The following is a 24,213-nucleotide window of genomic DNA, read 5'->3' as shown; positions in this document are numbered from 1 at the left end:
CACTTATCAGCTGCTATGATTTTGGCTTGTTTTGGTTGTCTCCACTTAGCTCACACCAGGCTCCTGAAGCCTTTGCAACACAAGGTAGCAGATTTCCCGTTCACACCACGTAGGACCTGCGGCTTCCCCGCCCATGCGCACCCCCCAGCGCTGTCCTCCCGGGGATGTGCAGCTCCAGTGGCCGCTTCCGGTTCCCCACCATCTCCCTGATCCTGTCCTGGAGAGGGATTTCACAGGAAGATCACACAGCGGAGCACGTCGTAACAGGAGTCGAGGTCAGGGCTTGCTAAGATTGCTCTCCTACTGCATTCTAACGACAAGCTTTATAATACCTTATTCAAGATCGTGAGAGCATCTAATAATCATTTAATAAATAGTAATGAAGCATTTACAAATTGCACCTTAATTGACATCCGTGGCACGTATGCCTTGTCCTGAACACGAGTGCCGAGGGACGTGGGATGGTCAGATACAGTCTGGTTCTGTGATGTCATGACACCCTCCAACCCTAAGTGGTTTGCTGTTGTGTTCTATTTTTTTTTAATATTAATTCTTGGAGTACAGTGCAGTGCAATGAAGCTTGATACCCAAAGCAGTTTTAGCAAATTATGATTCAGTTTAGGGAACATTAAAGCATAATCTACCATGAATTTATAATCCATAGCTTCTATCCATCTGATGCAGTTTTTAAATAATAGGTGATAATGACGGGCCCTGTTGCAGATATTCCTGCAGATGTTGAGAGATGTTTCCTGATGCCCTTAACCAGACAGACAGGAGGTGGGTAGGGCCTGGCTGCCTTTGTATCTGTTTGTTGTTGAGAGGGGGTCCATCTGCCTCCTTCTCCCTGGCCCATAGCTATGTGTGGAGGTGGCCGGAGTACAAACTCCACAACACCCTGAGGGACTCTCTCTTGCTGGTCTTTATCCACGATGGTTTCCACAAGGCTGCAGAATTATGTAACTTATAGAAAGCTCAGACTGGAATGTGCTCGTAGCCCACACCCTGTTTTCCTTTCTTCCTTTCAAACTAAGAGAGCTGAGGTCTCCAGGGAAAGGGGAATATTTGGGGACCTTACAGTGAAGGAGACACCGATAAAATAAGGCAGATCCCAAGGTACCACCAGATGGGCCTTTGCATGCTTGCTAGACTGGCACATAGAGGCAGCATTCTTCAGGAAGTTGGTGGCAAACACTACCTGCAGGCCTCCTGAGGATAGCCTGGTCTCACCACGTCCAGGGACATCCCAGCAGGGCTGGCGCAGGCCAGCAGATGGCACTGCAGGGATTCAAACTGGCATGGCCACATGGCAGGGGATTGACCAACCCAGGCAGACAAGAGGCCCTCCCTTCCCAGCACAGCTCCCACCTCAGGGATTCCTGCCCCATTACGCTGAACACATTCCCATGAAGTTTACGTGGGTGCCCCTGAGCAAAGGGGAGTTTGGGTTTTACATTTCAGAGTTGCAGAGTTTAATGGGTAAATGACAGTCTGGGGTAACATGGCTGTTTCTGAATATTTAGACTCCCTCCTCTTCTTTATCTTCCTCCTATCTCCAACATGTCCTTTCCTTTCCCCTTCCACTCCTTCCTAGGTCAGAGTCTCTGTCTGTCTCTGTCTCTCTGTCTCTCTGTCTCTCTGTCTCTGTCTGTCTCTCTCTGTGTCTCTGTCTGTCTCTCTCTGTGTCTCTGTCTCTGTCTCTCTCTGTGTCTCTGTCTCTCTCTGTGTCCCTATCTCTGTCTCTCTCTGTCTCTCTGTCTCTCTCTGTCTCTCTCTGTGTCTCTGTCTCTGTCTCTCTCTCTGTCTCTGTCTCTCTCTCTGTCTCTGTGTCTCTCTGTCTCTGTCTCTCTCTCTCTCTGTGTCTCTGTCTCTCTCTCTCTGTCTCTCTCTGTTTCTGTCTCTCTGTCTCTCTCTCTGTCTCTCTTTCTCTCTCTCTCTCTCTCTCAGCAGCTTTGGCCTTTCTGTGCAGAGATGTGTGTGGAGAGATAAAGCTAGGGTCCGCTGGGCAGGGCTAGGCTGGCCCAACAAGCCGAAATTCTCTCCTTCTGCTTCCCAGCCATCATCACCCATACCCTGCTGCACCTTCCCACTGCCAGAGGGCAATCTGTCTGCTACCTGTGCATCAGATTGAAAGAGCTGGCAGTTGGCACCTGCTGATTTAGACATTAGAATCTATCTGCTGCTCTGTCTCCTAGCTGCAAAGGAGGTATTCATATAGACAGAGCACTTGGCGACTTGTGTGGCAGTGAAAGGGCAAGATGGGGTGGCTGCAAGGGCAAAGAAGGAAGGAGGGGAGGAAGAGAGGAAGGGAAGAAGGGAGGAAGGAAGGGAGACTGCCTTAATTACTGGTATAGAAACCACCTTCTCACCCCTGCCTGTTGCTTGGCACTGTTTCACTGCCTCGAAGCTGCAGAAATATTGGAAGTCAGGATCCAATATAATAATTGGCTTACAGATCTGAAGAAGGATCGCTAGGCACCCCCATTTCCAAGATTCATTAGTGCAGCTTTCCTGTAATAGAAGGGCTTGCTCTCCCTGTAAACCATTTTCTAATCAAGTTGGCACACAGTCCATGCTCTGACTCTGGACAAATAGGCTTCTATGAAATTGCTGTGCCTCCGAGAAGGGCTGGTGGGGGATGGATTTGTTGTTGTTGTTATTGTGTTGTTGTTGTTGTTGTTCTGGCTGATAATTGATCACCATACATTCTTGGTTTAATCTCAAGGAGAAATGTTTGCTTTTTAAAATTCCATCCCCAACATCTCTGAAACATCTATTGAGGAAATCTTCCCAAAGTTTTTTGTTTGTTTCCTTCTTTTTTGTGAGGCGGGAGAGGGACATTGTGATTTTCTAGTTAGAAAGTGCAGAAGGAATATGGAGCTCAGAACCACCTCCAGCAAGCTCCTGAGAGAAGCACTGGATGGAGCCAACCCTGCCACTGACCCCGGTGGGAACAATCAAGTCCACGTTTCCCTCTAGACTATACACGGGCGGTTTCCAAGGAGTGTTCCTAAAGGTTACTAGTAACGCCAAGGTGAAGGAGAGCAATCTCGAAGCACACGCTAAACAAGAACAGCCAGAGGAAGACTGGCACAGAGAAAAAACAAAACCAAAAATAGAAAAGATAATTCACATGCTATCTGGAAACTGAGATCAACAGGATGGTAGTTCAAGGCCAGCCCAGACAAAAGATATCTCTTAAACCAATGAAGAGCAGGGTGCTGGGACGTGTGCCCTTTCTCTTACTTCTGCTGCATGGGAAGTGTAAATAAGAGGATCCTCATCCAAGCTGCCCAGGGCAGAGATTGGATACTAATTTGGAAAAATAATGAAAGCATTAAAAAAAAAAAGAGCTGGGGGCATGGCTTAAGTATAGCCTGGAAAAAGGCAGGGTCCTGAGTTCAAACCTCAGTAGTGCAAAAGAAGAGTAGTCCCTTGTGAGAGAGCCACAGTGCAAGCACCCAGCAGCAATGCCAGCAATTCCTCTGACTGCCAGGCCCCTGCCAGCCTCATCCAATCAAAAGGCCTGGGACATGGCTTAAGGTGGCCAGTTCCTGTCCTGTCGGGAGCGAGACTCTTCTTCCAAAGCCTCATGACTGAAAATCCAACAGAGAAAAAAAGGCCCATCGTCTTTTCTATTTGTTGGGTTTCCTCTCATCAGGTTGGAGATGGAATAAGACCAGTTAGTGAGAACAGAGGAGAGTTACAGAACTGGGATGCAGGGGGGTATGGGGAGGAGCTGGGGTGTGGGGAGGAGCTGAGGTGTGGGGAGGAGCTGGGGTGAGGCTGCCTCACACCCACAAGGTCCTGGGCCCCCTTTATCCATTGCACGCTAAAGCATCAGTGCTAGGCCAGTACTTTACCTAGATGGCAAGATTCAGCATACGCCACGGAACACACCAAGCTGGAGAGCACCAGGGCAGTGCCAGGCCATGGTGGTACTGGGAAAAAGAGGGCTGACCCTGAGGATAGCCATACCAGCAGGAGTCTAAGGGCGTCAGGGAGAGAGACAGGACCCCTGCCCTGCTCCTCTTGGGACTGCGCTGGGGTGATGATGTCCAGGAAACGTGACATCGCTCTGAAGATTTCAGTCCTTCAGGGCCTGGCTGCGGGAACCAGGAGGAAATGGGTTTCTACTTCCTTCCTGGCTCTGGTGGCCCATCTAGCTTCGAGTTGGCCATCCATCCCAGATAAAGGGATTCGCACGTCTTGTGATTACACCTCAGGATACTGATGTGCGGTTCACTTCAATTACATAAAACGTACAGCACACAAAACGAATATTTATTTGAATATTAAGTGCAGATAAGCTGTCCCCAGAGATTATCTCCAAGCATATTTAGAGAACTTAATTGCCAGGTTTTCCCTCTCTGTTCCTTTTGCAACACTCCTTGTGCTTTTTTTTTTCTATCTTTGAAGGTAAAGCTCTGCTAAGTTGCTTTATTATTATTATCATCATTATTATTATTATTCTAAATTTGAAGAGCTCTCTGGGTTCAATCATTACTTCCAATGTTTAATTGATACCGATGAGGACAAAGCAAACAGCCAAATGAGATAGATTTCCCTTTGACATTGCTGGCAAATTGCACCAATACCCTGCTATTGTTTGAAAGTTCTGTAAAGACTCTTGAAGCTTGATGTTTTAAGAATTCCTCCCATCCCTCCCTCCCATCTTCCCTCCCATCTTCCCTCCCTCCCTCCCTCCCTTCTGGCTTCCCTTCTAAGAAGAGTGAACTCACACAGGCATGGGCACACAGTCACACACAATGGCCACCCGCTACCAACACACAGCCAAACCCTTTCAGACAGCTCAGCTGGAAAACTAGAAAATGAACACTCTTCAGGATCTCTGTCTTTAGAACCATTTCCGTTTCTTAAATGGTGACATTTTGTAAAGTCTGGGAAATCAGATGTTTAAAAGGCCTTTCTTCGAGCTGGGTAAAGCCTTGCCCAGATGCAGAAGGCCATGTAGCTTGGAGAGCCAGCCTGGGCACATCCACCTAGGGGCCTCAGCCTAGAAAGGAATAAGTGTCCTCAGGTCCTTCTCCAGAAAACAATTCCGCCTGGACCTGAGTCATTTTGATTCTTTTTCTTCACTACAGTGCAGCAGTCGCTGTGGGATTTATTTCAGTTGACACTCGTTACAATCCGCAGACATGGACTTTAACATCCTAACTTACAGTTTTTCAGAAGCATCAAGGCACTTTATGAAACCCTAGGGTTCCATTCTTGTGGTCTTGTGTGTCTACTGTCTGAGTAAGGCTGGGCCAGTCCACTGCCAACTTGGAGAAAGAACAAATCATTACAAGATGAGCAGGAGAGATGAAGTTGACACTCTTGTATCAAAAAGGCATGTAGGTGTATGTATGTACCCACAGCATCTGGTGTAGCAGGAACTCTTTTCATTCTCCAACCACAGGCCTGCTGTTGGGGTGTAAGGTGGGCCCAGGCACAAAAAGCCATCCCCCTGGATGATAAAGTAGTAGAGCTGAGATAGGAACCTCAGGAGGCTTGCTTTGGAGTTTATCTTCTTCACCAACTAAGGTGCTTCTCCTGAGCCGGGCTGGGCACCTGAGGGCTCACTGCAGAGACCTGAGCTCCTTAGTGAGCCAGGATTTGGAGGATCCAGACTCAAAGCTAGTCCAGGGAGAGAAGTCTGAGAGACTTCAACTCCAATTAGCAAAACAAAACAAAAACCCCAAATCTGGACTGGAGGCGTGGCTGAAATGGCAGCATGACAGCAGAGTACACCAAGATTCTTCTCTTGTGTGAGACCCTCAGTATGTGTAAGGTGGTTAACCAGGGAAAGTCTTGGCCTGTGTTCTCTGCTGAATCTTTTTACATTGGGCTACAGATTATACAATTAGCAACTTCTGACAGATCTATTATTAGACTCTAATAGCCAATGAGAAAGAGAGACATAGTTCAGAGAAAACAGGCAACCTCCAAAAAGTGTCTTGAGAACCTGTATTTTATCCAAGTGGATATATGCAAATGATATGCAAATCACCCACCTGGCACTTTGGGGAAAGCACAGGAAAGATCTGGTTGGAGTTATTGAAGCTGCAGAATCAGGATTTAGGGGCCATGGGGGTAAACTTGAGCCCACAAGACTGACTCATAGAAGTATGCCAAACCCTTTTAATTCCTCAGGACATTCTTCTTAGACTTGTTTGAATTTTCTTGGACTGGGGTGGGGCTTGAGGAGCAATTATAACCTTGCTTATAAAGGGGGAAAAAATAGTGATTGCTTCTGCAACCCAAACAAATAGAAACCATCTTTGTAATAACAACAATGCTTTTCTCCAACCCTTCTCGGCCTCGGTTCACCAAATACCTTATTAAATCTGGAGAATACAAATGCGCCTGGGGTAACAGTTTATCATTAGAATAAATAACAGGCAGCACTTCTCCCTACCTTGTAAGTGTCAGAATGTAAAGACATTTTCGTCATCTGGCTTAAGAAGGTGTTCAGTACAGGCGCAGCCAAAATAGGGGCCACCCTTTCCCAGCATCCAATCCAGAGTTTGAAACCCCAAGACCCAGCATCCTTGAAGGAAATGGACAGACAGTGGCTAATGGGGAATCCTTGATCCCAGGGGATGCCTTGATCTTTGCAATATTGCAGTAGCTGCTGTCAGATTCCTGCGTGGCTACAGCACTCATAGAATGCATGGCACAGCATCACAAAGAAGCATTCACCCAAGAAAACAGCCCCAAGCACCTATAATTTGAGGCTCCTTCAAGTTCTAGGGCCACTGTGATTGACACCATCTCTTTAATCAGATGACCGCTGCTTGAATCTCTCCAAGGACCTTACTCCAGACCCATAGCTCTCTTCATGTTAAGTCCTAGTGTCTTCAAGTGGTTAGGGTTCTTAGTGGAAGAGCAGAGGCGTGTCCAGTTGATTTTGCCTCCAAGATACTTCAGATGTGCTGTAACAACTAAATATTTTGAGGTTTTTTTAAAGGCTCTGCTAAGTAGTCCAAGTACTTTGAATGATCCATTAAATCCATGAGACCTTTTGTCATCTGGATTTTTCTGTTCAGGTTTACATACTATTGCTAATCCAGTGTCACTTTTTGTTTTCTACTTGGCAGTTGCTCTTCCTGAGTTCTTTCTTCTTGCCCCTCCTGCCCCCGAAACACTGGCATTTGTATACAACCACATAAGATGTTTAGCAGCAGGTCCTGAAAAGGGGAGATTCCTTCACAAGTGCCCAAGGACAGTGGAGGAACTAGAACACTGGATTTGAGGAGAGGGGGAGAAAGCACAAGAATGTTACAAGGCTCTTGTATTTGGCTACGTTTTAACTCTACTTCCCAGGGAAATAATTTTTTGTAAAGATCTTTTTGTTGTTCTGTGCATGTTCTGAGACTTGAACTGGGTGCCTGGACACTGTCCCTGTACTTTTTTTTCCCTCAAGGCTGGTGGAGCTCTACCACTTGAAGCACAGCACCACTTCTGGCTTTAGATAGTTAATTGGAGATAAAGAATCTCATGGACTTTCCTGCCTTCTCTGGCTTTGGGCCATAATTTCCAACTCTTTAAGATTACAGGCATGAGCAAAAATAAGTATTTGAATCCCGTTATTGAAATACACTCCAAGTCAATCAGGCCAAAAAGTAAGCAAAGTGTTCTAAGCGCCTCGCTGGGGATGAGACCAGCGAGCACACACAAATGACAAGCAGGAGGTTTCCTTAGCCCTGTTTTACAGGTGGAGAAATGGAGGCAGACTAGGTTGGAGAACATGCTTTCTGGTATAAAGATAGGAAGTATCACACAGGGAGCTGCCGACCCGAGGCTGACTTCAGCATCGTCCTTCATCCTTCAGTGATCCACTCACACCCCAGGGCCTGCAGCCCTCCAGTCCTTCTTCCTCCTTCATCCCTGGCTCTCTGTCACTACTCTTGGACAAGGCAATGCTTTACTAGTGTTTCTGCACAGCAGAACCAGCATGAGCTATGCTGTCTGGCTCACAAATGCGTGGGTTTCTACACGTGGCTTCTTGGTTGTGTGCACTGGGGTTATTGTGCTCAGATTACATTTCTCTGAGACTCCCAGTGTCCTTTCATAAAGTCCCTTTAACCCCCAGATAGAAACAGAGGATAAGCCATCAGAGTGCTTGAGTCCAGCTCTTGCATGTCCTAGATGGGGCACTGGACACCGTGGAGAATCCCCTCTGGTCTCAGTTTCCCATCGATATGAAGGGGGCCATGTGGGGTCAGCCCTGTGTCTGTTCCTTTGAGAACATGAAAGAAGAAATGCCACCCTGAGACCCGAGCTCAACCACCACCTTGCAGAGCCTGTCTGATGTATGGAGAAGAAGAGGAGCCTGTGACCTGGTCAGGCAAAGGCAAGAAGAACAGATGAGAGGAAAGTCAAGGTCTGGAGAAGGATAAAAATCCAGGGCTGAATCTCTGAGAAAGACTCTCCAGTCCTATTGGTCAGATGAAGACAGACACCAGAGGAAGATGAATTCCTGTGATTAAACATCCCGCTCAACCAGGAGAGCAAAGGGACTGGTGTGGACGTTTATTGCTTCCATTTCTAACCTTTCATAAGTGCTTACTTGGCAGCCCTATCTACAGTGGTATTCGATTCTGAAAATGTCTTAAAGGAGCAGAGCCCAACACTCCCCCCCCCCCTCTCTCTCTCTCTCTCTCTGTCTCTGTCTCTCTCTGTCTCTTTCTCTCTCTCATTTTTTTTTCACTTAGGCCATAAACTCTGTTGGTTTTTTTGGTGCCTTACTGCCATGAGAGAAGTAGATGGGGAAAGCCACGTGAGTTTCCAAATGAAATGCCATTTAGGAGAGTGGGCAGTTAGATATTTGGCTTTCAAGGCTGTCTTTTAGAGGCTTTACAACTGGGATCTCTCTTGATCAGTCACAGAAGCCTGCCTTCCATCTCCTCCTCAGGGTGGTGGGGGTGATTGAAGAGCCTGGAAGGGCTGTACAACGAGGTTTGGGCAAGGAGGACTGTTCCGTCCTGGTTGGAGCGTTTTCTGGTGAGGGTGGTTGACAGTGTAGAGGCAGGCCCAAGGTAGGATTCAGCTGGCTTGCTGGATGGTCCCTGGGCCTGTCACTCCAAGGAGACATCCTGGCCATATTACGTGGAAGAGTGTAGGTGGCCTTCATTTGATTCTCAATGTGTCCTGCAGTGCCCTTCTTCAAGCAGGGTGGTGGTGGTGGTATGTGCAGGCTCCAGTGAGGAAAGGATCAACATGGAGTGAGGACTTCACATGCCAAAGAATTTAGAGAATCAGATGGGAGCCTGAGGATCTTAATAATCTTCCTCACTTTGTCTTTTGCCAGATTTGGAGACTCTTTTGGCCATTATTTCTGCAGTGAGCAGGATCACCCATTTTCAAATTCTAATGCTATATGTGCACACCTGTTGTTATTGGTCAGCAGGTGTTTCTCTCTCTCTCTCTCTCTCTCTCTCTCTCTCTCTCTCTCTCTCTCTCTCGCTCTCTCTCTCTGTGTGTTATTTGCAGTGTTTTATCTTACTTGCTGAGCAATTTATTTATTTATTTATTTTATGAAAAGCTTCTTCAACATCTTTATTTGCTCATTCCAACATCTGTGCTACCTGGGTGGTGATGTCAGCAGATGGTTCCCTGGAGTTTACTATTCCATGCCTTCCTGTGCTGAGGAATTCTGGCTCTTCTTCTAGGTGCCCTGAATATTGGGAGCTACAGGGTCTTATTTAAAAGTGGTAGAGGTTGGGGATTCTTAGACTGTATCCATTGCTGGGTCCCACTGGGTTCCCCCCTGTCCTCACCATGGCTGATGTTGTTTCCAATGTGTGTTCCACTGGCAGAGCCCCTGCAGGCACAGTTGGCTGTGGCCTCTGTGTATATCCTTTCTAACATTTAGGCAGGGATGTTCTTTTCATTCATGTCTCAAATCTTACGGAATCTTTTAAGCGTTAGGGGTGAATCAAGATGTCCTGATTCTGCGAACATGCACACAAGCACGCACACGTGCACTCACCACCATACACACAACAGCATACAGGCACCACTGGCTCAGGCCTCTAATGTGAGCTCCTCAGGATGCAGAGACCCTGGGATCGCAATTCAAAACCCCCTAAAAAAGCCATACTTCCCTGCCCAGCCTTAATCTTTCATTTATCACCTTATTCACTTATTTTCATAGTTCACTTAGTTTACTTATTTTTATTTATTTAACTACCATTCGCTCCATTTTGTTGTTTGTATGTATTGTTCTAACATCACCATAAAATGAAATGCACCCATTTAACCCCTCTCGTAGACATTTTAGTGGCGTCGTGGTGCTTTGCAACCTTCGGTCTCTGCTGCATGAAGCACCTACATAGCTTCACCACTGCATTCCTTCACCCCTTGTCTGTCTCTATGGGTCAACCCCTTCCACAGCTTACCAGTTTATAGACTTAGCATGGACAAAATATCAAGTTACACACACCCCACCCCATCCCCCAAAGTATGCCACAGTGTGAGTTTCTTTGTGTCTTTATCCAGTGATAGCCGTTTGCTAATTAATGATTCAGGATACTTCTCTCCCTTCTTTTTCTTTTTTCCTTTCATGATCAATTTTCCCATATTTTTAGCAAAATGTAACACCATCCCCCTTTCTTAAAAGATGAAGATTCTCAGGTGTGTCTCACACCTTTCTCCTTTTCAAAACCGGGATTCAAAATGCTGCCTGTCATGATCTGTGATTTATTTTCACTTTCCTTCATTGCATTGCCCTGTTCTATTCCTTCTTTCATAAATAGTATGTGGTTAATTACTGTACAGATATATGAGCACCTCACTGCCTATTTTCTTTACAGCTGTTGTTCCAGATCATTCTATGTTAAATGCCACAGGAAAGCACTCATTTGTAGATGTTTTTTCCCCTGTGTCCAAAGCAAAGACCCTTATTTTCTTTTATATTTGTTTGTTTTAGAAAGAGTGAAAAGGAAGTTTCCATACAAAGATATATAAAATATACATCAAAACTGGATTCCCAAACTTTCTTGTACTTCAGTAAAAGTTTCAGAAACTTGAAGTAAACTGTCAGGAGTTGAGTGTCAAGACACTTTCATGCTTACCTTTAAAAACATACACACACATAAAAAAACTAGAAAGATGCCAAGCGATGGTGGATGCGGAGTGAATATCTTTGCAGTTGTTTGCATAAAGGATACTGAGTCTGCCAGTCTCCTGTTCCATATAGCATCTACCCACACACCATTTTGTGCAGGTCATGTTTTCCTCTGCGTCCTGTGTCCCTTCCTATGTGCCTTCCCTTCCCGGTTAGGTCCCCTGGGATTATTGCTTTATTTTTCTGCTTGCAATAAATTATAAGAATTCTGAAAATCTGTCCATCATGTCATGGGTGATACTGAAGGGGCGCACTGCATTGCGAATCGCTCTTTGTGTTCTGGTGAGAGGGCAGTACAGTACCACAAGTGGATGGAGGTTTATTTCTTTCATACGAGTACTGATCTGAGAATCCTGTGGTGTTGTATTAATACCCTGAAGTTTGGGCTGAGCTGTGGAAATGGGTCCCATTGGCCAGGGCTCCTGGCCAGTTACCCTGGCAAAGAATCGGTGTGCTTTCCACTTTCTAATCACAGCCAACTGAAGAGGACTGCAGGGAGGAGTCAGAGAATCTTGTGGACAAGGCGGAGTTTCATACAAAGAAGCACTCGCTCTGTATTTTTGTTCCCATTCTCTCCTCCCTGCCCCTCTCTTCCACCCCCAAACCTCCAAATCAGACTTAAGTTGTGTGGGCCTGGGTGACAGTTAATCACAGAATGAGTTAATTCTGGGTGGTCTTTGTGCATTGTGATTAGATATGTTTCTATTTCCTTCCAAGTAGCTTTTCTTTTGGGGGGTAGGGAGAGAAAAAAAAAAGGACTTCTGACTTTCTCCTTTTTTTTCTTTTTATTGTAGGTTTCGAGGCAGCAGATGAGTTCTGAAAGAGAGCAGCTAAGGGTAGGCACACACCTGCTGATCAAATGTTCCCTGGGTCTCATTTCTGTGGGATAAGCAAAAATTTCCTTGTCTCTCTGGAGACACGGGATCTAGATAACAGGTTTCGTCTTAACACTGGTGGAGTTGAACATATTTATCCCAGCTAATTTAGTATTGATTGAGCCGGTAAATACAGTATATCTTCTTTTGAAGTACCATTATGGTAGCTATGGATTTCTTGATTTAGAGTCAGCAATAAATACCTCTCTTCTGGAATTTGTTTGACATCACTGTACTTGGCATGAACAACACAAGGCCTAAGTACCACCGAAGGTCAAAAGGGCACCTTGCTCTCTTCTTAACGTCAACGCCCGCCTCTCTGCTGAGTGAAGGAAGCATTCTTTGGCTGTGGCTGGGGATGTATGGTTAAGCCATACTCTAAGGACTTTTTTTTAAGGGAATTTGAGAGGTCCTCAGATCCCTGGCGTCCAGCCTCATTTGTGTCTATGGGGAGAGAGGGAATTGTCAGTCTCCTAGTTCTTACTTTGGAATGAGATTTGTGTTCAAGTGTGTTTGATGAACAGTGTATCCCACAGGAGAAAGTGGCTTACTTTTAAGTGGAGCTTGGTGGCGGCATTCCTCTGTTTTCATGGTGTCCTTCTTGTAACATGGGTGGTATCTTAAAAAAAATAGTGCAGCTGGGTACCAGTGACTCGCACTTGCCATCCCAGCTACTCAGGAGGCTGAGGTCCAAGGATTATGGTTCAAAGCCAGCTTGGGTGGGAAAATCCAGGAGACTTTTATCTCCGATAAGCTACTCAGAATAAAAGCCAGAAATGGCTTTGTGGCTCAAGTGGTAGAGAGGTAACCTTGAGATAAAGGAATCGGGGACAGCTCCAAGGCTTTGAGATCAAGCCCCAGAACTGTTACCAAAAAAGAAAAGAAATGATATATCATGGTTTCTTGCCACAGTGTCTCATACCCAAGGGGTTTCCTTGTTAAGTTTGTTCATGTTGAAAGTGGTAGAGTTTGAAGTCATGGTTGATTAATGTCATTGATGGAAACTTGCAAGCTTTACTTGACAATAAGGCTTGGCAGTCACACTCCTAAAGTGTTATACACAGTACAATAGTCGGGCGCTTTAAGCCCGCAATAGTAGCCCTATGCCTGTGGTTCACACCAGACATCCCAGCTACCCAGGAGGCTGAGAGAAGAGGGTCGGAATCCAGAGCCAGCAGGGGCAAATAAACCCAAGAGTCTTGTCTCCAGCTAACCAACAAAAAGCCAGAAGTGGAGGTGTGGCTCAAGTGGTAGAAGGCCAGCTTTGAGTGAAGAAGCCAAGCCAGAACACAAAGTTCTGGGTTCAAGCTCCAGTACAGACACAAAACAAACAAACAGAGATCAAGCAGCAAGTACAGAAGTGATTTTGGTAGTTGGTGACCAACTAAATAAAAATGATTAAAGAAACCTAATGCCTTTGTACACAGTCTTGTCAGAGCAATTGCTAAGCTGTGGTCCCCAGATGACAATGGATTGTAGAACGACTTCCATTGCATCAGATTTTTTTAAGTCCTTGTGCGAGCTAAAGGAGAGTCCCTCCCTATAGCCAGCAGTGGGATGGCAGGCTGAGCTTTCTCTTCCTCATCTTCCTCATATGCATATTTGTGGTGGGGTGTGAGGGGGATTTCCCATCAAAGCTTTCCCATGACCCTTTTCCTCCTACCTACCTCCTCCCTGGTACCTGTGCCCACCTGATTTGGCAGTTTCTCTGTGACCAAGCTTTGAGATGTTCTAGGCTTGCTTGGGCTTCTCTGGTTGTCTCTCTTTCCCCCCCCAGCCCCCACCCCGTTCTCAATTACTGGCTCAATCTAGTAAATAATGAATTACAACTTCAGGCTTCTCTTCATGTTTCAGTAAGATGTTGGCCAGAAGTAGGTCAGTACTAGAGAGAGAATGAGAGAGAGAGAGAGAGAGAGAGAGAGAGAGAGAGAGAGAGAGAGAGGAGTGAGAATGAAGGAGAGAAAGAGAGAGAGAGACAGAGAGAGAGGAGAAACAACAAAAGGGGGAGAAGAAGAGAGAGAAGGGAGGGAGGGAGGGAGAGAAAGAGAGAGCATGCAATGTGTTTTTGTGTCAGGAGGAGGACCTGACAAATTAAGACAATCTTAGAACCTGTACAAAGCATAATGAATTGTGAGGCATCCAAGAGCCTTCACTGTGCAAAGGCAGAACACAGAGACAATGGAATACGTAGGGACTTTGCAGACCGTGTGGATGGTGGAATGTCAGCTGTAGATTGTGCCCTGAGTGACACACTTGGGAATTGAATCTGTTTTGTCAGTTGGGGTGTGCTGCACCCAGGTTACTGAGAGGTGTTTAAGTGATAAGCACAGGACTCACCCCGAGCGCCAGGCTGACTTCGGTGGATTTCTGGTATCTGAAAGTGACACTGAATCCCTCTGCTCTCGTTTTTCCAAGATGGCTGCTTCTCTCTCAGCTGCTTGTCCTCAGCTTCCTCACCAGAAGGCCTGGAGAGGATGAGTGCTGCTGCCGCCTCCACCATCACCATCACCACCACCACCACTACCTCCTCCTCCTCCTCCTCCTCCTCCTCCTCCTCCTCCTCTTCCTCCTCCTCCTCCTCTTCCTCCTCCTAAATACCTTTCTCGGTGATTGCTGTTTTGAGTTATAAATCATAGAAACTAATTTGAGCCAGCCTTAGCACAAAAACTTTCAGTGAGGCATCCTAAGAACCAAAGCTTAGGAGTAGAAAGTCTCTCCAAAGTGTCTCTTCCTTCCCTTCCCTTCCCCTCCTCTTCTTCTCTCCATGGCCTCTTCCCCTCCTCTGAGTTCATTCAGGATTTTGTTTTGTTTTGAGTTGGACCCTGCCCTATTGTGGTCATGGTATTTTCCAGGCCTTGTGATTTATGCTCATGGTTCCTTACAAGGGAGAGAGATGAGTTGAGGTTGAGGCTAATTACACATCCTGGGAAGAGGACCCTGATTGGCCCATGCTTAGATCAGCTGCTTCCTCTAGTCCAATCAGATCTGTCCAAGGAAGTGGCACAGAGAGACTCCTATGGGCCCCGATATCCATTGAAGGGAAGGTGTGTGATGAGGAAAGAGAGCCATTGGGAGCTGAGAGTTTTCAGAGAGCCCCTAAAACACGAGAATCAGGGTTCAGCAAAGGATGTTGGAAAATTCACTACCTCACTGAATTTCCAGGGCTGTATATTTCACAGCCCTTCCTGTGTGGTTCATAGCCAACCGCCAAGTCTTTCAGAAAGTTATTCCCTTTCCAATTCTGTCCAAATCCCCCCCCCCATTTATGTCAATGAGAAAGTCTCATTTTAAGCTAAAGTAGATTAAACAGGACTCTTAACACTTTCTGAGCTTTCTTTTTTAACTGAAAGGGAGTGTGCCTGGGGCTTAGAGCCTGCAGCAGCCTGAGCTTCTATCAGACTTTAATCACATTGTTTGCAAAATATGGCAGTTAAGAATTAGGAGCCTGGAGCTAGGCCTACTTGAGATAAAATCTAAAATTTGCAATTTAGTACTTTGCAGGTTTATGTGTATAACATCAACTCCCTGCCCCTCAGATTCCTCAGCTGGATACTTAATTTACAAAGGGTATGCGTGCATACAAACATGCATGCATGTACTTCTGTCTGCCTGCAAACAAAAAAATAACAATAATTAATGTATATAAGGGCCTTTGCATAGTATCTGGGATAGCAAAGGATTTTAATCATTTTTAGGTTCCAGTGGGTTATCCCCCTTCCCATCTTAACTTTTATTTCTGAATATGCTAAGGTTGGTTTTCTGTTGCGATAGCATTACCCGATTTATTTGGCAAATATGTTTATTTGGAGTCAAAAAATGAGTTTCTTTAAAGATAAGCATTAACTACAACATGTATCAGATTGCCCTTAGTGATGATGAAAATGGTGATAGTCAAATGCAAACGACCCAGGCTTTAGAAACATGGCAATCACTGGTGGCTGTCTTGTAGAAGATGTTTATGGCAGACTATGTTATCAATATTTAATTTGCCGGTCAGAAGCAGGTCTCCATTCCTGCTAGCTACAGGAAGGATGGGGATTGCAGAATGCAAATTGCTCCTACTCAGCTTGCCTTAGACTACCTCAGCCTCCGACAACCAGGCACGAGGTAGGGAATCTTCTGGGCTTCCTGGAGCTTAAGCTGAGAATCAGAGCAAGACCATCTCTTCCCATTTTGCAAATACTCCTTCCTTGCACAGTCTGGGGCATTTCTCACTGTGGCTTTTAGCAGAGCAGTGAAGGAGCTGAGCTCCCTGAGCTCTTGCCCACCATCTAAGAGAACTTGGATTGTCTTGACTGTTTCCGAGGTGGCTTCCCATAGGAATGTCTCCTTCCATTCTATTGTTCATTCAAGGTATCTATATCCATATATGTCACCAAGATGAGCCACGGGCCCCGCCCCTACGCTAGGTAGAGGAGATATAATGGCACCATCAAACCTGCACAGTTCTTGATCTCCTAGATTTGGCAGACTGGCAGAAAAACAAAATAAACGATGGATTAGTGAAATGACTGTGGTTACAAAGAAATATTCCTGGGGACAAAGAACAATTACTGGAGCATTTCATGACACAAGGGAAAGGCGTGAACGGGAGAAAGCGCGCCTCCTGGGCCTCCACTTCCCGAGCCTCCCACACTCGGGTGCTCTGTCCAGTTACTTTAGGAAGCATTTTGGCTGCTGGCCATGCATGCTGTGGTATAACTGTCATGCTCATGTTTACTTCTCCCTTGCCCGCAGCAGTGTCTGCTTGCCAAGAGGAGCTTGTACTCCTTCCCAGAGCCGCTCCCGCCAGCTACACTTGTTACTGTAATTACATTATTTAGTGGAATATTGTGTAAACTGATGAAAAATGAGTGGAGTAAGATTTTTTAAAAAGAGAGGGAGGGGGAGAGAGAGAGCTGTTTCTGTGAAAATGAAGCTAAATGTGTTTAGAAACTCTCTGTGAAAGCAGAGCTTCAAGAATGAATTCAATTAGCCATGGGCGAGAGGAATGTAAAGTGAGGAACACCTAGGAGCGAGCCTGGAGGATCAGGAACCATCCCTCTTGCTTGTAGTGTCAGAGCTGTGCTCCACATCCTGTCTGCCAAACCCGCAGCAGTTTAGCCCAGGATGGGGTCAGCAGACTTTATCTGAAAGGGCTGTGTTGTCACATGGATGCTGTCACAGACCAGGGCACAAATGCCACCCTCCAAGATGAACACTTCGTGCAGAAAGCAGCCACAGACAAGACACACGGTTGAAGTTTTGCCAGAGAAAGAAGTGGGGCCACAGTGAGCTGACCTGGAGACAAACATGCCAGTGGGGACTCTGTGAGAAGCAGAATGAGGGAGTTCCATCCAAGAAAGCACCTTTCACAAGAGATCCCTCTCTGCAGCGCTTACTCACAGAACTCTCGAGTTCTCCCTCACATCAGAGCACAGCAAACAAATGCATATTGATCTAGTTCACTGCAAAATAAAAAGTCGAAGATAGATTGGAATATATGAAAAACAACTATTACACAGAGGATATATATATAGATAAAGTGAGACAGAGAGGATCATTACCTTCTTTCCTCCTCCTCCTCCTCCTCCTCCTCCTCCTCCTCCTCCTCCTCCTCCTCCTCCTTCTTTCCCTTCTCCTCCTTCTCTTTCTCCCTCTTCTCCTTCTTCTCTTTCTTCTTTTTTGATGGGCCTGAGGCTTGAACCCTGGGACGGTGCTCTGTCCCTGAGCTTCATTTGCTCAAGGTGAGCACTCTACTTCTTGAGCTACAGCTCAGTCTCCAGCTTTTTTGAGTCGTTTATTGGAGGTAAGAGTCTCATGGACTTTCCTGCCCTGACTAGCTTTAAACTGTAATCCTCAGATCTCAGTCTCCTGAGTAGCTAGGATGACAGGCATGATCCACCAGCACCCAGCTAATACCTTCTTCTCAAAGAAGGTGACATTTTACAGGAGCCACACAAGGGCTGGAAACACGAATGTAAATTGTGCCTGTTTTGAGGTTCATTCCCTAACAATCCTAACTTCACTGGTCTGCAGTAAAAGGGAAAATTCACCCGAATGACCCGCAGGTATTTTCCTTAATCCCCAGAAAAGTGTTTTACACCTATACATCCTGCTTGGTAGGAAAGGAGAGTTGCCCCCAAATAATCAACTCTACTGAGAGAAAGAGCACAGGCTTAGTCTATCAGACAATCTACGTAAATGCACTTAAAAACATATTTTAAAAATGCTGTCTCCAGAAGTGCATCCACTGTCCTTGCCTCTATCTAAATAAAGATAAATATATGCAGGTGGCTGAGTCCTCCCCCTCTTTCTTTCTTTCTTTCTTTCTTTCTTTCTTTCTTTCTTTCTTTCTTTCTTTCTTTCTTTCTTTCTCATATGCACACATTTACTCATCGATTCTCTGAGCATGCTGTGGGTTTTCCACACTTTTTTTCTGAGAAAGCTCCAAAGTGCAACCAGGGAGGGCATGTGTCCAGAGACTTTCCCTGCGTCATTCCAGTCCATTTTCCTCATCCTCAGACCCCTGTCCAGGGCCCACCTTCCTGCTCCTTGTTTTATTATTGAGCCTGAATTAAAGAGCTCCCAGCGAAGCTGTTAAGAAATGCTGACATTTCAGTTTGCCATCTCTGCTGTTCATTTCTGTGAGTGATGCCTCATCCAGGGCTTGTCTTCCTGCCACGCTCCTCTGAGATCTGAAAACCATTCTACTTCAGTTACACACACACACACACACACACACACACACACACACACACACACACACAGCGTCACACATGCATACGTATATTCATACTTGCCAGGGAAATAGACTGGAGAAGTGAGCAGATAGCCAAGGGGCCTATGATTTTCCCCTGCTCAGGAGGAGGAGCAGGAGGCAGAGGGGCAGGGGGAGGGGGAGGGGAGGAGCAAAGGCTGAAGGAGAAGGAACTCCTCCTGATGATGCAGGAGACCCCACCCTGCTCCCATTGTGTCCTCTGTGCTGGCATGTGCTTGTGCCGTGCCCACCCCCATCCAGGTGTGTACTGGAGTGGCTGGCCAGCCCTTGTCCTGTCTGCTCAGCATCTGCTCACCAGAAGCAGCCAGTCCCTCTCTGTCCCTCGGGTGGGTGGATTCTCAGCCCTCAGGCATGCGGTGGCGATGGGTGTTGGGAGACTGGACATGGTGAAGGCTAACCAATTAGAATTTCTCTTGGGGCTTTGGATGATTCAAAAATTAAAAAAAAAATCTAGGAGAGAAAAAGTGTGATGGAAAGCAAGTCCGGGTGGTGGGGTGGCTTGTTTCCATGGCAACAGGTACCCGGGCAAGATGGAGAGTGGAAAGAGTTCCAGGCTGGACCGTGGATCCACCCTAAGCCCTCTCTTCCTGTGTGAAGCCTGGTCATCCATCCGTCCCCGGAGCTAGCTTGTATCCTCTGCGTGATTTCTCTTTCTGCTGAATTTATCAGAACTCGTTTCCTTTTTTTCCCCTTCCCTGTGATCAAAGACTCCTATAGAGACACTGGGGAGATGTGTAAACTTGGGGAGTTGCAGAGCCAAGAGTTTAGTGAAGGGTTTGCTAAAAGCTGGCTTCTCATCACATCCTGTAGTGCTTCCCCCGCCCCCATGCCTCTGGGTACAGCGCTGCCTTCTGGTCTCTCTCCTTCATGACAGGGGGAGGGGAGGTGTCCCAATCCCCAGATTTCCATGGGCTATGTATCCTTAAGAGCAGGGAATGCAGAAAATACTCGTATAGGGAGGGTAGCACATACCTGTAGTCCCAGCACTTAGGGGAAGGCTAAGACAGGAGGCAGGAGGATCGTGAGTTCAAAGCCAGCCTGTAATGTGTAACAAGACTCTGATAAGCACACACACACACACACACACACACACACACACACACACACACACACAAAGGAAAAGACATTTTGAAAAAGAAGAGGAGGAAAAAGCCTAAGAACAGGGAAGCTCTGTTTGGCTGCCCATTGGGAAGGTGAGATTTCTGAGTGGCTGTGCTTAAGATGCCATTTATGCCAATGGCAATGCCCATGCTCCTGAAGGTACTGCTGAGAACTGTGCGAGGATTTTAGGGATTTTTTTAAAGCAATTTTATACTGTTATTTTTTTCAGTGGTTATAAACTCTAAATCGTGCCGGCATATACGTTTCAGCAACTTTATACTGAACGTAGGTTTTTTGTTAATTATTATTATTATGGATGTCTGAATTAAACATCAAGCTTTTTCTGAGACAGCAGAGTTAGCTGTGACGTGGTTCTGAGGAACCTGGTCGTGCTGTGTGCCTCTGGATAGGCTTCCTGGGCATACTGTGATTTGCCAGTGCACTGGCCCTCTTAGCAAGTGGAATTGTCTAAAATGTCAGGAGCACACTGAGATTTAAATAGTCATGATCACCATCATCATCATCATCATCCGAATAGGAGACTTGGCCACCCATCCCCTCTGTTCCCCAGGGGATGTGGAAACCAGAACCTCACTACGCAGACACCAGACTCAAAGGGATTGCATGCAGCAAAGCCAGCACTGGCAGGGCAGCATCCCTGCTGATCACGGGAAGGTGGGAGCATGCCTCCAGCTGTGCATGGCATTGTACGTTGTCCAGTTGCTTTCTGGCAAAGTTTGCCATTAAGAGAAACAACTCTGAAGGAGCACCAGAGCCCGTTTGCAAGCAGGCCATTGCCCAGGTGGTAAAACATTTGCGTCCCAGCCTGCGAAGAGGGAAGTCCAGGCTTTGTTCTGAGAGGTCCTGACTCATAGAACACATCAGCCCTTCTAAACTATTTTATTGAGCATCTATGATGCACGGCTTTTTAAAACATTGTTTTGTTTTTAATTTGAAATATTTTGCTGTCAAGGCCCAGCAGAAAAGCATGCTTCTTGTCACCTCCTCAGCACAGACCAGCATCCTTTCTCCGTTTTCTCCTACCAGATTCATGGTGAAGGTAAAGCATCAAAATCCCCCGACAGGAGAAGAGCAAAGAACACGGAGCCATCTGGCTCTGAGGTGCACCCTTCCCAAGCTTGAGACAACACCCCGATCCTGTCTAAAACCAACAAGATGTTATCCTGTTGAAGGAGCCTAAATTGCCATAGAAGGCTAGAGTCGATATCAAACAAACAAGGAAAAAAACCCTACGAAAACTAGACATCCAAAATATTAAAGACTTAGGATCTCATAATTACGGAGGGCAGATCTGTGACATGGGTCCGCTCGGAGGGCAAGGGAAGAGGAGCCTCCTTTGGAGCACCTCCCAGCCTGGACAAGCTTCCTTCTTTTATCCTTTTATCATTGCGTGTGCGTGTGTGTGTGTGTGTGTGTGTGTGTGTGTGTGTGTGTGTGTGTGTGTGTGGTGGGGATCCTGATGATAGTCACAGGCAGATCCTGAGTTTTCCTCCCAAGTCCTCTGCGTCACTTTACTGTCTAAGAGGACAGGTGGACAGGTTCCTGGTGTGGCACCTCAGCTCTGTGTGGGTCTTTCAGACTGAGGGCTGGGCCTGTGGGTGTCATGTAAGTAGCCCTCTGTGCATCCCTCGCCAGAAGGCCCTGGGGGAGGCAGGAGTGAGGGGGAGGCAGGCACCGGCTCTGTGTGTGCATGTTCCACTGGGGCATTCGGGCCTCCCACACAACACACTGTTGCCAGAGCGCCCTCCCCTCCCCTCCCTGTGCATGAGGCGGTGCCCAGTAGCTCCTGAGTCTCTGCTCCATCAAATTCCGGTTGTAAATTCTTGGAGAATTTAGTGGTGGCATCCCTTCTGTTTGTCTCCCTCTGTATAAAGCAAAATAAAATGCCATCTTGAAGAAGTGCCTCATAAAAGCCTTTGCATTATGATGGAGAGAAAAACTAGAAAGATGAGAGGGAAAACAACCTTTTTTTTTCCTTCATTGAGGCAGGAGGGAGATCTCTGGGCACTCGGTATTCCAGATTCTATGCTGGGCAGGCGGTAGTGTGGGGTATATGTGAAAATGTGTGAAAATTCACAGTTCACATTAGTGTACTTTGTCCCATTGTGGTTTCCCTGGGTGGGTTGGGTCTAGAATGTCCATTTTGCCAGTTGCAGAAGCAGTCAGTGGAGGGGTGGAGGGTTCCTGTCTTCCATGCCCTAGTGACTGAGGAAGTTTAGGCTTCGGAATGCATAGTGACAAATTCCATGTCAGATGTATTTTACTAGAACTTTTTCTAAAGATGTGTGCACTTTACCAATGCTCTCCCTCCACTCCAAGGCAAAAGTGGATAAGGATTAAAAATATAAATTAAATCAAATAAAGTAACGCTCAATTGCCGTTTCATGTTGGGAGCCCGTGTCAGGATTGACCGGGCCTCTGAGGATTCCAGGCAGAGCAGGCGTGTTTTCAGAGTTGTGACCATAGTCTCTCAGCAGAGGGAGCAGGCCTGTGTGCCTGGGTCATTTCTACCTCCCCATCAACGACAGGTCCAACAGCCTGGTCTTTCTCTCTTTCTCCCAGAAGAGCTGTTTTAACCATGATCCAAGCGAGTGGGTCAGTCTTGAGTGTACTTCCCTGGAAGGATGGCGACTAAGGCTAAGGCTCTTGCTTCCTTCTTTCTTCCTTTCTATAAGGTTTGCAGACTGCCACCCTGAATCCCTTAGGTTCCCTGGCTGGCTGGGAGATGGCGCTGTGATTTATTCTCATGCTGATTCTCATCCTAGTCTCTGCCAGTGTCTTGGGGGCCACTCCTGACTTTATTTTGCCCCACTGTGTGGCAGCATTTCAGGATCGGCTGTGGGAAGGCTGGATTCCCGGGGTGGAAAGTGTGAACACCCCATGCCCCACTACAACACCAGCTCTGGAAGCCAGCCTTCACTGCCTGGAGGGGCCATCCTGCTCCCGCTGGTCTCTCCCTTGAACTTGCTTGGCCTGGAGGCCATGTAGCTCATGGCCCGCGTCCAGCCAGCATTGCGTTCCCAGCTCCGTTCCCATGCTGATTTCTCATCCTGGGATGATGCAGATCCCACAGGCTCCTCCTGTCCTTGCCTCATTCTCCATCTTCAGGTTGTAACAACATCACCTTACTGGGAAACAGTGAGGCTGTAATCTTCAGTGTAACACTACTTGTGTCCTACACTTTGGCCATTGTAACTTGGTCAGTCCTTAGTGTGTGTGTGTGTGTGTGTGTGTGTGTGTGTGTGTGTGTGTGTGTGTGTGGAGGGCAGGGACCCAAATGAGGATGTTCTTGGCTTTTTTTTTTTTTTTTTTTGCCAGTCCTGGGCTTGAGCTCAGGGCCTGAGCACTGTCCTTGGACTTTCTCAAGGCTAGAGCTCTACCACTTGAGCCTCAGCACCACTTCCGGCTTTTTTCTATGTATGTGGTACCGAGGAATCGAACCTGGGTATTCATGCATGCTAGGCAAGCACTTTAACCACTAGGCCAAACTCCTGGCCCCGAGGATGTTCTTGGCTTTAGAGAGATCCACATCCAGTGCTGGAAAAATAAATGTCAGACAGGGAAGCAGGGAGTTCTTTTTATCTGCAGGACAAATATTCTAAAGGCTGAATTACTTTCCACACTGATGCAATGCATGCTGATTATTTAACTGTCCTTGTGTTCCAGAGCCTGAGCTAGGAGTTGAAAAGTTATCACTTTACTGTTCATATTATATGATAATTATATATTTTAAACTTGTTACAATGAATGTCTCTTTAAAAGAATTGAATCCTTGTGCATGGCCTTGTTAGTGTCTGTCATTCTAGGACACCTACTTGGACAGTCCAGTGGTCAGACACCATGGGGGATGGCTTGTGGGTTGGCATTTCCCCATGGAGGTCAGCCTCTTCCATGGCATAAGCGGTCCCTCCAGGAGCGAGGGCTTGGAATCCTACAGTACAAATCACCACATGTTTTGACTAGCAAAGTGCGGTGGTTTGAATGTTTATCCAAAACGCATGTTACAATTTCATTGGCATTGTAACCGTAGTTATAGGTGACCAGGCAGGGACGTATGTCTCCACAGGTGACATTGTTAATCTTGTAGAAGTCCAGGTTTGGCCCCACTGTGTGTTTGCTGCCCCCTCTCCCCCTCTCCCTGTCTCCCTCCCCCCCTACACCTTTATCCTCTTTCCATCTTCTTTCTCTTTCTGACTGTCCCTCTTCCCTTTCCCGATCTTCCCCTTCAGCACACTTCTCTATCTCCTCATTTTCTTTCTCCCTATTTCAGCTTTTGACTTCCCCTTCTCTCACTGTGTTCCTCTTCTTCCTTTATCCTCCTT

At 46.6% G+C, this 24,213-nt stretch overlaps 1 protein-coding gene across 14 annotated transcripts in view; it reads left to right on the top strand.

The window, feature by feature from the left end:
- The window catches only part of Rbfox1 (RNA binding fox-1 homolog 1), an 825,209-nt gene that overhangs the window by 384,811 nt on the left and 416,185 nt on the right, over window positions 1-24,213 (top strand). For 12 of the 14 annotated variants that reach the window (XM_090324596.1, XM_090324586.1, XM_090324597.1 and 9 more), the window contains exon 3: window positions 11,929-11,970. The exons of the other annotated variants lie outside the window; for them this stretch is intronic. In XM_090324596.1, the coding sequence (XP_090180722.1) occupies window positions 11,944-11,970 (27 nt within the window). In that variant the 5' untranslated portion in view covers window positions 11,929-11,943. The remainder of the gene's footprint in view (window positions 1-11,928; window positions 11,971-24,213) is intronic. 14 annotated transcript variants of the gene reach the window in all.

Source organism: Megascapheus bottae, chromosome 36 (genome assembly GCF_031878675.1).
Source record: "Megascapheus bottae isolate mThoBot1 chromosome 36, mThoBot2.hap1, whole genome shotgun sequence".
NCBI lineage: Eukaryota > Metazoa > Chordata > Mammalia > Rodentia > Geomyidae > Megascapheus > Megascapheus bottae.
Note: the sequence above shows the minus strand (reverse complement) of the source record. Positions and strands in the feature narration are given on the sequence as shown.